Below are 13,553 nucleotides of genomic sequence, written 5' to 3'. Positions count from 1 at the left end.
ACTGTAAAAGTCTAAAACCTACTGCGTCATTTGCGCTTTACTGAAAACTATACGTGTCTTGAACAGTGTTGGAAAGAACTAATAAAATTTAACCAAATATTTGGTAAATGATAATATTTGTTGTACTTAAAAATTTAATTTTACTGTAATTTTTATTTTCGATCATATAAGTGCAAAAGAAAATATTTGTAACAGCAAATGGATTCATTTATACTTCAATAGCAAAATATTTTTTTCCGTTTTAAGCCTTATTTGAATATTCCATGTAAACTTTATTCGTTTTAAGATTTATTTATTCATGTATGTTAGTACCTGTTTTATGTTTTTTTTGTCATGATAGTTTATTTAATTTCTCTTCGTTTCCGGTTTCATTGATTCTTTAATAGTAATTTCTGGTCATTTTGAGCTTTAATTATTGTAAGTTTTTATTTCTTCTGATCTCAAGTTTGATGTCACCTTTACTTATCTTTGAAAAAAAAATTCCCCAATTTTTTTTTAATTAATTCTCAGAAACAATCTTACTTTGACGAAGAAGACTACGATAGAAAGGATCCCTACGTCAAAACAGCTGGTTTCCTGTAACGGGATTTTGAGGTTGCAGAAAAGGATAAAAAAGAAAGTGACGATTTTGAAGATATTTTGTGTGACGTGCTACAAAATTGGTTTCAAAATGGAAAGGCTAAAAAATTGGTTTCAGGACTTACACAACTTTCACATTGATACTATTTTAAGTAAGTTCTTTTTCTGAGCACAGTTTAGTTTGAAGCCCCTCTCAACGCGACAAATATAACTGAATTGGAAAAATAACTGGAACGGAAAAAGCATATGTTTTGATTTACATTACATTTCCTGTATAACCCTTTAGCAGAAGAAATTTTGCAATTTCCTTTTATAAAATTTAAACGGTGCAAAGGATGTTTGTCACTGGAAATAAAAAAAAAACAACAAATAAACATACACTGTATTTTGACTCCTAAAGTAAATATTATAATGAAAATTCACTATTTTACGCCGAGTTCTGCCACCAAATTGAGTTCAGTGGTGCCATGTGATGAGCTATTGGACATTTTCGTGAATATGGGCGTTATGTTTGTTTTCTCTGTTTGACTATTATTGATAAACTTATCCAAACTAAACTTAAACGCCAATTTTGTCAATAATGCAACATATTTTGTCGGATTTAAATGTGAATGTTAATATAACTTTAACTTCTGTTCGTCTTCCAGTGCAATCATATTTCAACCAATAAGAAATCCAAACTGAACTTTACTTTAAGAAAATATATAAAGAAACAATTTTTTATTTGAAAAAATATCATTAAAAAAAAATTTACTCTTTAGCAAAATCCTCGCTAAATAAATTCTTTACTCTTTTACTTTGATAACTTCGAAGACCACACTGCCTTTCCATGATGAAAATATAACAGTTCAAAATAGGGATGAAACCTTTTAATTGACAGTGAAACAAATATAATTTTTTTTTCAACTGGATATTTCGAATACATATACAGTGTCCATCATCAGCAGCAAAAACTAGGTTTTTACTGCTTATGATGGACACTGTATATGTGTTCGAAATATCCAGTTAAAATTTTTTTTACATTTGTTTCACTGTCAATTAAAAGGTTTCATCGCTATTTTGAACTGTTATATTCACTTTTGACTTTCTAGTTTTTAAATTTCTAACTTTTCCTTGGTAACTTTAAAATTTTTTACTTCGTAAAAAATTTGTTTCTAATTTTGTTTTCAAAAGTAATCGAAATTACTTATAATTCTTTAACTTCAACTTATTTTAGGGCCCAAACCTCAAAGGGTTTGACCCCCCCCCCAATTTTTTTCCAAGTCGTAAAAAATTGCAAAAATACATATAAACTAATTTTTTATGCGTTTTGTAAAGTTTTTTCTTGTAGCCTCGCCCCCTCCCCAAACAAAGATCCTGAACTACCCAGTTCCTTTCTATATGAGTGTACCCTTTTATTAGTTTGAAAAGAGATGAGTTTATCAGAAAACAGGCGAATAAAACAAAATAGCCTATACTTATTATTTTTCATAGGCAAGAGCAGAAGCAAGTGATCAGTCTACACGCGTTTCAAAGATCGACTCACCACTGGCACTGCCCCAAACCCAGGAGTTTGCCGGGTGACAAGATTTTGTCACCCGGCTATGATTTCGTCACCCGTTTTTACAGAGATGTACTTTTTAGCAAAATGATTAAAAAAAGGATAAAAAAAAATGAAATGACCAATATTTCTATAGCAACAAATAAGAGAAATACTTATATTTTAAGAAAAAAAATGATAGGTTGCACCTACTGCGTCAATCACGATACAAATCAAACAAAAATGGAAAAGCATAATTTAATTACAAGAACAAACAAGGCCGCTCAAAAACATTCTCTTGCATTACCCTCTTAAAAAAAGCAGATGAGTCAGAATAAAATATATTGCACCTATAAATAGAATACATGGACTAATGATGCAAGTAAAATTCTATTGCTGCCGAAAATGCTGCAAATCCTAAGCCGCCAAAGAGCCCCGCTTTTAAGCCAGCTGAAAAAGAAAAGATAGTGTCACTAAATGAACTTTCATTAAAAGAAAAAAAATCGTGAAGAAACCTCAGTCCTTTTCTATTCCCATGACTTATGGGATCTCATATACCATGCTCAGCGGAGCAATAGACATACAAAATGCTGCAAACACAGTGACACATTTAGTTCAAGGATGGAAAAGTTGAAACGATCATAATATTTTCTCCTAAGAAGTATTCAGTATCTTTCTGCAATGATTGAGTTTCCAATTTCGAGTTATCCAAACTTTTAACCATGAACAAAGGTTTGTTGTTCTTTTTATCGGGATTTCCTATCGTGTTCCAAAGAAATTATCTCAGAACAGTATAACACAATGAATTCCATATCAGCTCTTAAAAAAAAAAATAATGCAAATTGTTCATGGGCTATAAAAAGGTAAAGAAACTAGCCTATAAAAATTTAAAAAAGGAAGAGCGTCTTGCAGATAAACCAACTGTATTTATGATTGTTTTGATTTATAAGGCACTTTTGGTAAAGATAGCTGTTGTTACCATTAATCATATTGGGGGTTTTTCATATTGTGATTGCAAGCTACTACTCTAGAATGACATGTCGACCACGTATAAGACCTTGTGATAAAGAACTAGGTATACTACTTTATTTAATACAGGTAAATTGACTTCTTAGTTGCTTCAGGTAAGCTAATATTTAGCTTTAAAAGACGTGGCGCAAATTATCGTGAAGTAAATTATTGTTTAATTTTTTTATTAAATGAAACAAAGTAATATGCATATAAAAGTTACAGACGCAAAACTTTCAATTTACTTCATTTTCGAATGAATTTTTCATAAGTGGACAATTCCAAAGCAAATCTGTTTTAATATGATTAAGGAGACTTACCCCGCATTTAATAAGCTTTTTTCAATTAATTTTGAGCGTTGTAATTATTGAATTGCGTTTAACAGCGGTTATTGCAACCTGTTAAACTAGTTACTTGCTTATTGAAGGTCAGAGCTCAATAAGCTGTAACTTGTTTTTCATAGAAAGAAAATTATTAGTGTTTTTATCTACCAGGATAAATTAAAAATCTTCCTGTTAGAACCGTTCTTAAAAGGTGGTATGGGGCTGCAAGGTTTCTGACTTTAAATTTTTTTTAAGTTCTTTTCAACTATAGTTTTTGATACAAAGTCAACACCGTAGACGTATAGAGTGAAAGTTAGACCACTACATTTTGGCTATTTCTTCCAATTATCAGATTACTTGCGTAAAATTAATTTTGCTATCCAAACGGCTTTCAATAGAGCACAATAATTGTGGTCATTCAATAAGTAATTACAATTAATTACAAAAAGCAAAATTGAATTAATTAAAATGAACACGAGGTTAATTTCAAATTAGAGTATATCAAATACAAAAAAAGGTATTAATTGTTTATTTGAATTTACGCGGTATCACTAGGTGATCGGGCAGAACAAAAGGTAACCAGTCAGTAGCCCTTGGATTTCATCAACCGTGTTAACTAACGTTTAGAATTCATGAAACTGCATTTGACAAAATCCATTGTTTATGCTGTTTACTTGATACTTATTTACTGATTTTTCTGTGGCTGATATAGAGCAAGGGAAATCTACTATCAAAGAGTTCGTAGTAATGAACAATTCGACCAAATAGTAGCAGAGACTCTAAAAAGGGAAATTTGATAACATTTAATACATCAAAAGAATTCAATGTCCATGCTGATTCCAAATATATAAAATTCATCATGTTTGATGTTACCCATCAAATTTTATGAGCCAGAGATAATTTGCCTTATTTTCAAAAAGGGGAAAACACGCCCAAAGTCAAGCAATCTTAATACAAATCATACCATCAGACTGAGCGTATCAGAGGCCCCTATTGTAGGGGTTTCAAGCTCGTCTACAAGAAAGTGGAATTTTGTTTTTGTTTGTTTTTTTGTTTGTTTTTTTTTTTGCCAGAAGAAAGATCATGGATGTGTATTTATTTTTTTTCCCGGGGGTGATCGTATCGAAACAATGTTCCTAGAAGACCTGAAGAGGGCTCATTCGAACAGAAATTAAAAGTTCTAGTGCCCTTTAAAGTGACCAAAACGATTGGAGGGCAACTAGCACCCCTGTCCACTCCCCTCTTTTCCTCAGACAACCGCTAAAAAATTTGAAGGAGCCGTTTGGTTCATTATAGTTGACAGGTCCAATATTTGTGCCTCTGGCATGACACCCCCCCCCCAGTCCATGGGGAAAGGGCTGTAAGTTATGCGATTCATCCATTGTTTACACATAATATTTGTCATTGAGAAAAATACGCAATTTTTCGGGGGAAGGGGGCATTTTTCATGGGTAGAAAAGTTTCCACGGAGAATTTTCCGTGGAGAGGTAGGGGGGTTTCCTGATAAAATTTGAAAAGCGATCAAAAATTAAATAAAAAAAAGCTTTTTTCACCTGAAGGTATGGAGCGACATTAAAGCTTAAAACGAACAGAAATTATTCTGTATATGAGAAGGACAATCCCCTCCTTAATTCCTTGCTCTTTATGCTAAAGTTTGACTTTTTGCCACAATTCTTGAAATATGACTACTCAAACACAAGGGTTGTTGGTGTTGAATGAGAAGTGTTTAAAAAGAATTTTAAGACTTTAGCGTAAAGTGTGAGGGACTGATGTGGAATATTTTATGTTTAAGTTTCAATGTTGCTCTTTACTTTCAGTTTAAATATTTTTTAATCTAGAATATCAAGCATCGCTTTTAAACTTGACATATATCACAAGAGTACATCACATGCATGACATCCAAAGTTTCTTTTTGAACCAAATACAGCCCCTTCCATTTCGTCAGCTCTTTCGTCTAAAATTGAAAAATGTCTAAAATCGCTCGAAATACAAGCTAGAAACATAATCTTCCAATGCTAACTCTTTTTTGAACAATGAAAACATGCTTCTATTGACGTATTTTCCATATGTACAAGTTTTATTTAATTTAGAAACTCTACTTAAAAGAAATTTACAAAGATTCATTTGTAAGAGAATTCCCCTTCTCAAGTATATTTTCGAATCCAACTACTTCTAATCGAAAACTTTCCATGGTTTCCAACTAGCGCTTAAACGACCAAAGAAATCACGAAATATTGAAAATACGTTTATAATATCTTATCCCAATCTGCCGTCTTGGGCCGTCCTGGCTAAGTGGTTGACGCGCTGGTGTGAGAATTTTTTGTCCATGGGGCACAAGTTCAATCCCAGTTGTGACCGGTTATTTGATTTGGGACGGGGGTCAGTGGTGTGACTCTGTAGGCTCACCCAGAGTCAAGAAATCTGGGAGAGCCGAGCAGAAAGGGTGTTTGAATGTACAGGATGGTTGGCCCCCAGCCCCCCATTGCACTTCCTGGCTGAAGGGCCATGAAATGGATATCAGCACCGCCGAGTTGGACCAGAAGGGTCTAGTGCCGTCTTGCTTACTTACTTTTATTTACTTTTTTATCCCAATCTAACCTGGCGTGCCCACCCTTCCTCTTGTCCTCTTTAAAATAACTATCCTAGATATACGTAATAACAATGTTTTAGTTTTCGTAATTTTTATAGGGCTTTGCAGGAGCAGGGATATTGCCCCCTCATATGCACACAGATAACAAAATTAACCAAATATGAGCTAATAACTGTTAATCTTTACGCCCAAGTCAATTGAATTGCGATTCAATACAAAAAACTAGCATTCATTAGAGGCTAAAACTTGATAAGCATCAAAAATTTAATATTTCTGAAGGTTACATCTTCATATTGCTACATTTATATTCTTGTCAGGATGGCTTGTTTCCAGTGGTTACATATTTTACATGGCTTAGGATAAAGATAAGATAAGATATTTATTTCAAAAAAATCACTATCAAAAGCCCTCAATAGGCCGAATTCGGACTTCGGAGTCGACTAATAAAACAAACAAAGCAAAAAATACTAATAATAATGAATAATCAAATTATGAGTAAAAAAATATATATATAAGTCAGAAAAAAGGGAAGGGGACAAAAAAGTCTAATAATACAGAAAAGAACAAGAAATAAACATATATATCTACAAATTAAAAGGGACACTAAAAAAAGTCCAAAAAATCACAAAAAAAGAACGAAGCATAAAACACACGAAAAACACATATGAATTAAAAGGGAAACTAAACCAAAAAAGCGGGGGGCAAGCAAATTAGTGTAACGACCTAAAGCACCTCACATGAAAAAGAAAAAAGGATGCCAGGCTTGGCATCTGTTCAAATATGGCAAGTATGTGTAGGAAGCTTGACGATTATTCAGGAAAAGATATTCAAGTCTGTTACTCAACAAGAGCTAAGAGCTCATATGGCACTTGTGACAAGGTCAAAAGAGCCAAGAGCTCATATGGTATGAGCTCTAGCAAAATTCTAAGAATTAATAGATTGCTTTAAAAGGAAAATCAGAGGCTTAATGCCGGTCGGGATTTAAAATAAGAGCTCTGAGTCACGAGGTCCTTCTCAATACCAAAGTCATTAAGATACGATCACCCACTCCTAAGTTAAAAATACCTCAATTTTTCTAATTTTTCCTCTCCCTTCAGTCCCCCCCCCCAGATGGTCGAATCGGGGAAAACGAATTTATCAATTCAATTTGTGCAGCTCCCTGACACGCCTACCAATTTTCATCGTCCTAGCACGCCTAGAAGCACCACTCGCTAAAGCACTGAACCCCGCCCCCTAACTCCCCCAAAGAGAGTGGATCCAGCCGGTTACGTCAATAACATATCTACGACATTTATAAACGTTTTCCAAGATTTCCGGTTTCCCCTCCAGCTCCTCCCAATGTCAACAGATCTGGTCGGGTTTAAAAAGGCTCTGAGACATGAGTTCCATCTAAATATTAAATTTCATTAAGATCCTGTCACCGGTTCTTAAGTTAAAAATACCTCAATTTTTCTAATTTTTCTAAATTAACAACCCCCAGCTTTCCCAAAGAGAACGGATCCGTTCCAATTATGTCAATCACGTATCTATAACGTGTGCCTATTCTTCTCATCAAGTTTCATCCCGATCTCTCCACTCTAAGCATTTCCCAAGATTTCCGGTTTCTGAGATTTCGCGTTTCCCACTCCAATTCCCCCCAATGTCACTGGATCTGGTCGAGATTTTAAATGAGAATTCTAAAACACAAGATCCTTCTTAATATCAAATTTCATTAAGATCTGATCACCCGTTCGTAAGTTACAAATGCCTCAATTTTTCTAATTTTTACGAATTACTCTCCCCCCCCCCCCCCAAATCCACCAAGGGTAGCGGATCCGGTCCGGTTATGTCAGTCACGTATCTTGGACTTGTGCTTATTCTTCCCATCAAGTTTCATCCTGACCTCTCCACTCTAAGTGTTTTCCAAGATTTTAGGTCCCCCCCCCAACTCCCCCCAGTGTCACCGGATCCAGTCAGGATTTAATATAAGAGCTCTGAGACACGATATCCTTCCAAACATCAAATTTCATTAAGATCTGATCACCCGTTCGTAAGTTAAAAATAGCTCATTTTTTCTAATTTTTCTGATTTAACCGTCCCCCCATTACTCCCCCCTCCCAGATGGTCTAATCGGGGAAACGACCATTTCTAATTTAATCTGGCCTGGTTCCTGATACGCATGCCAAATTTCATCGTCCTGGCTTACTTGGAAGTGCCTAAAGTAGCAAAACCGGGACAGACAGACAGACAGACGGACCGACCGACAGAATTTACGATCGCTATATGTCACTTGGTAAATACCAAGTGACATTAAAACAGTTGCCATATAGAGGCAAATATAATCGTATGGCTCTATGCAACATTTTTCAGCTTCCCGGTGGCCATCCTACGGTGTTCCTGGCCTATTTGTTCGGTTTATACAAGTACTGCGGTGTTAGATTCTCGAGTCGTATAGCCTTCTGTATTTTAAGTGTTACTAGACATACATACCTCTCAGACCCAACAAACTTCCTGTTAGAAACCCAGCATAGGTACCATTTTTCCAATCTGTTTTTCCACGGTACTAAAAAAAAAATATTTTTTTCCTTTAGATGTTCTACTGAGCATGCCAATTACGTATACTAATTTATAAAAATATTTTCCAAAATAAAAACTCTAAGAGCGATTTTAAAACCTAAAAGGATAGAAATAAAGTCACAGAATAAATCAAACTTGGAACAAAAAGTACAATAAATCTATATGTTTAGCATAAAATTAACAGCAATAATAATGAACGATTAATTCAAACGAAGAGAAAGAATTATATTACTTGCCTTATCCCTCTACCCCCTGAAATTTTAGCAAATACCCTGAATCTAGTAGGTGGTACAATCTTAAATAAGTGTGAATTAAAAAGATTCAACTTCACGCAAATGTCTGAATCTCCCTTCTTTTGGCTGTTGAAATGTCTCAAACTCCACTGTTTAGAATTTATTTCTGTTTTATACAGTCAATACCTGAGTATACCTGCCCTGTTGGGTTTCTCAATGATTTGTTGGGAAAAATAGAGTTAGTAAAAAAAAATGCATAAAACTCACCATCTATGGAGTAAAAGTCCCTTATATCTTGCAGATCTAGTTTTGTAATCTCTGGAGAAAATAGGACAAAAATCTAGCTGTGCTTTGTCCTAGAGGTCCTATAATCCCCTAATAGATTTACTTTTTCCTAGTGATACCCCTTCACTTAGAACTCGTATCCTTTCTTTTTGCCTCAATAAGAATCGCCGCTTTTACCCCAATAAAATTATCCATGGAAAGATTTGGGTCAATTTCTGTTCCTTATCTATAGCTCAAATGTCTAAGAATTATTTTTGATGAAGTGAAAGTCCCTTATCTATCTCCATTTTTCGTTGGGCTATTCTTGTTGCCATTGGGCAAAGGACAATACAAATGTACTTGCACTTTGCTAGTAGTACTCCCATAACCCTCCAACAAATTCAATTTTCCCCTGTCATTTTCCCCCTCAGATTTAGCCTCCATCCTTCAACCCGAAAATAAATCTCCTTTTTACCCCAACAAAAGTCTTTAGAGTAGGATTTTAGGAGAGCTTTTACGCCCTTCCCTATATATGTAACCAGAACAAGTGTCCAAATAGTAATTCGAGAAAAAAATGATTTGAATACATTAAATACATTTATATAAAACTAAATAAAACCAAAAGAGTAAAATCTATCAGGGTGTGGCAATGATATCTTTTAGGAACTCCAAATCCAACCTCTAAATTTGAAATATTGCGTTACCCGAGTAATATTAGTAACGATGTTTTAAGCAAGAAATTATCTTCAAATGGTTAGACCCGGCATTTTATGTTAACAGTGTCTTTAACTATGTTTTCGGCTAATATCCCCTGTAGTACTTCTGAACTTCATAGTACTGTAGAACTTCTGATTTCCAAGCAAATGAGCCCTCTCCGACGTTTATACGACCACTCCATTCATAAAAACCACATATATTAATAGTGGACAACTATTATAACTTATAGCCCTTGCCCTCAGGGCTGTGTGGGAGGGGTTTCATCCTCTAAGGCACAACTTATGGACCTTTCAACTGCACTGAAAAAAAAAATAGTGACCTCAAAATTTTGATTTGTAAACTTAAAAAAGACCTACCACTCTTCATTTCAAATCTTCTGCATTTAGTATGGCCAAGCTCTGAATATACATTTTAAGATATGGCGATTCCAATGCTGGCTATATAAAAGTAAAGGATCATTCTGAAGCGTGCAGTAGAGCGCTGAAAAAAGCGCCGAAAGTGCAAAATAGGAGCGCCTATCCCATGTAACACCAAAACAGGCAAAAACATAGTTTAGAGTACAAGAAGTCTGAAGATTACAAGCAGTGGCTCGAGTCTGCGCGTCAAAGCGCAATATTGCGCGCTCAAAGTCGCGAAAAAAGCGTAAAACTGATGGCAAGTTTGAAAAAAAACTCGGGGAAAAATGGCAATTTAGTACAAATTATGGGTAGCAAAATAATCACAGGTGGAAAGTCGAGCGATCGATTTATAACACATTTGCAATACCTGAAAGTGCGCTAAAAGTGCAAAACTCATCTGCTTTTTACAGAAAGTTCAGATTTGGTAGAAACACGGTTTGAAATACCAAGAGTCAAGTGGTGTCGAAAAAGAAAGTGGATCTAAAAGGGACATTAAAATACATATTACATAAAAATTCATTACACTTGGCAGGACCAGTGACAAGAACATAACTTTGAGCTGCTCTTGCAGTTGCAGCGCCCAGAGTATTGCTTTTTGCATCTGCATCGTATAAGCTGTCGACAGGCGACAGAAGCTTGGGGCAGGGTTGACCATCGGGGAGCCCATTGCTAGTCGTTTCCTATCCGTAATCGTTGGGGTTCTTTTCGGGAATAATGGCAAGATAAGAAGTGGACCACATCTAGACTTGAATGTAAGCGCACCGAATGTGCTAGTTTAGCACATCCTGGGTTGGCAGGAGTATGTCCATGAGTGATCATTTTTGTCAGCAGATACTTCCTCAACTTGCTTACCGACTCTTTCCCACTGGATCTGTCATACACAGGCACAACGAACTTTTCAATATGTGCAAAGTCGTTTTCAGTGAGCTCTTGAAGAGAAGAAGACAGGCGGCTGAAGACCTGTGTCATGGCACTCTGCACTTCTCATACTTTCAAAACCCTCCTTTGTCATGTCACAGGAATGCGAACAAAGTGTGGCAGCCACTTAGAGTATGGAAAAAAGCAGTGACTGCGCCTTTTCTTCGCCAAGTGCAGTTGCTATGTCGTGAACAGGAATGTAGCGGAAACTCTTCCTTTGGCCGTAGGCTACGTACAGCTTATCAACCCCAATAAGAAAGTACTTTACGATGAGCAGAACAACTACGTCTCAATCAACCGTTCCAACAGTCATGAATTTTATGTTGCAGCGCGCTTAATGAAGGCAGTGTAGGTGCTATCTCCCTTCTCGTGGTTCCTAGGGTGAATTTCAGCCAAGTCAGTTGGAATAGTACTTCTTGCAATATGACTAGAAGTCACGACAACCAAATGTTAACAGTAAAAAAATGTTGCAGTAAAAAAATGGTGTCCACAATTAGTAAAAGGGGATCCACAAAATTTTATCTGGTTTCGATAGTGAATAACTGAAATGGCTTGACTTCACCTATTGATATATACAAATATTATTTTAAGAAGTTCAGCAACTGTTACTTGAAAAAAATTGCAATTTTATATTCACTACAACATATCAAGACTAGTAAAGCACTGCCGCTGCTGTCACCGCCTTCCACAACGCTTCTTGACGTGCAAAGGGACGAAATATGACTTGTAGTGAATGTGCTTGCGATCTTGCATGAACTTGTTTGATTCTTCACCAATATAAATACGAATGCTAAGGATTTACGTTTCTCATTTTTTTCCGAGTTTTTGAAAAGAAAAGTACAGTGAATCGATGTTTGTGTTTGTCAGTGTCGGAAAAAGTATGTAATCAGCTGCCTGTATGCTATAACTTCATACTTGTAATTTATTATTTAACGGTTTATTTTACACGTAAAAACAAAAAATGAAATCAGCTCAATCGTTTTCATAAAACTATTATTGATTTTAGCGATTTACTGCTTTTAAGATAACGAATCAGTTCGCTGACGTTTCTTTGTTTATTTCATTGCAATAATTAATTTATAATTTCCGTTGTTCCTTTTCTGTTCAAATAGCCGTATACTTTTAAGTAAGACCGCCATAAATTTATTAAAACAATATTTTTTAATGTATAGGTAGGTAATTGATACGAAACATGGCTGAACCCAAGAAGAATTATCAACAATAAATTGTTGACTATTTAAAATCTGGTTTTCTACCATCAAAAGCAGACAAGCGGCTGCCCATATGCCTTTTATGCAACAAAGCTTTGAGTAATTATTGACTCTATGAAACCATCGAAGCTCGAAGATCATCTAAGAAGGTGTCATCCTGATAAAATAGATAAAGATTTGGAGTATTTTATAAAATTCAAGGGAAAAAAATGAAAAGAGAGACACAGTATGTTTACTGTAATAACAGTATGTTATAACATAACAGTATGTTATGTAAGAAACGATGGTGACTTGCAAGCACTTTACAATATCTCATTACTTATAGCGAAATCTGAAAAACAGAACACCATTGGAGAACAGTTAATTTTACCCGCTGTTGAAGAGGTTTTAAAAACTGTTCTGCACAAATCTCCATTCGACAATTCGACACGATCACCTTCTGGAGATTGCTTTAGCTTTGAGGTCGTAGTTTTAGGTGGCAATTTCATCTCAGGATCCTTTTGAATAAGCTTAACCTTCTTGTTGTATTTTGATTTAGGTAAGGACCTGAACGCTTAAAATAATTCAGATTTGAGTCTGTGTTACTTTCGGACTTTTGTTTTCGATCAAGACAGTGCCTTGAAGAAAATGGTTTAATGTAGAAGACATTTTTTTTTCAAAACGATTTTTTAATGATTCCTTCTTGTTTATTCAAATGGGTTGACCGTAGTACGTATAAAAAGGACCCTACAAAGAAAAAAAAGGTTCTTTAGAAAAGTCCGGCTAGTTTTCCTTTCTTTTTAGTCTGAAAAGAAAAAAAAATATGAAGTTTGAATGATCTAGGTTTAAAGTAGTTTGTTTGTTGAACCTTAAAGTTTTAAAACTTCAAATAGCAATTTATTTCCTTTTTTTATAGAAACTAGCATTATGACTCATCCGAACGCGATAAATTCAGGTTAAACCTCACCGCGGATGATACCTCTCGTAATATTCCACTCTGTTTGAAAAAAACAAGTGACACTATTTTCCAAGAATTCCTTTTAGTATCAACACTGTACAAAGACGTATTGATGAAATGAGCTCTGATATTGAGCTCATTTGTTTCTTATGTAGTTAGTTTCTTATGTTATTAAGTTTCTTATGTAATTACCTGCAAAAAACTTATTTTTCTATTCAAATGGACAAGTCAATCTTACCTGATCATGAAGCATTATTATTGGCATATGTCTGATTTGCTATGGACCAAGACGTGAAAACT

The 13,553-nt window shown here is 35.1% G+C and overlaps 1 protein-coding gene across 1 annotated transcript in view; it reads right to left on the bottom strand.

The window, feature by feature from the left end:
* Positions 1 to 2,342: 2,342 nt before the first annotated feature.
* LOC136025991 (mitochondrial import inner membrane translocase subunit Tim22-like) overlaps positions 2,343 to 13,553 on the bottom strand; it is a 29,997-nt gene continuing 18,786 nt past the window's right edge. Inside the window, exons 4-5 of the mRNA XM_065702130.1 lie at positions 8,489 to 8,561; positions 2,343 to 2,548 (exon numbers count right to left, since the gene is read on the bottom strand). Of these exons, the coding sequence (XP_065558202.1) occupies positions 2,469 to 2,548; positions 8,489 to 8,561 (153 nt within the window). The 3' untranslated portion in view covers positions 2,343 to 2,468. The remainder of the gene's footprint in view (positions 2,549 to 8,488; positions 8,562 to 13,553) is intronic.

This window comes from Artemia franciscana, chromosome 4 (assembly GCF_032884065.1).
Source record: "Artemia franciscana chromosome 4, ASM3288406v1, whole genome shotgun sequence".
NCBI lineage: Eukaryota > Metazoa > Arthropoda > Branchiopoda > Anostraca > Artemiidae > Artemia > Artemia franciscana.
Note: the sequence above shows the minus strand (reverse complement) of the source record. Positions and strands in the feature narration are given on the sequence as shown.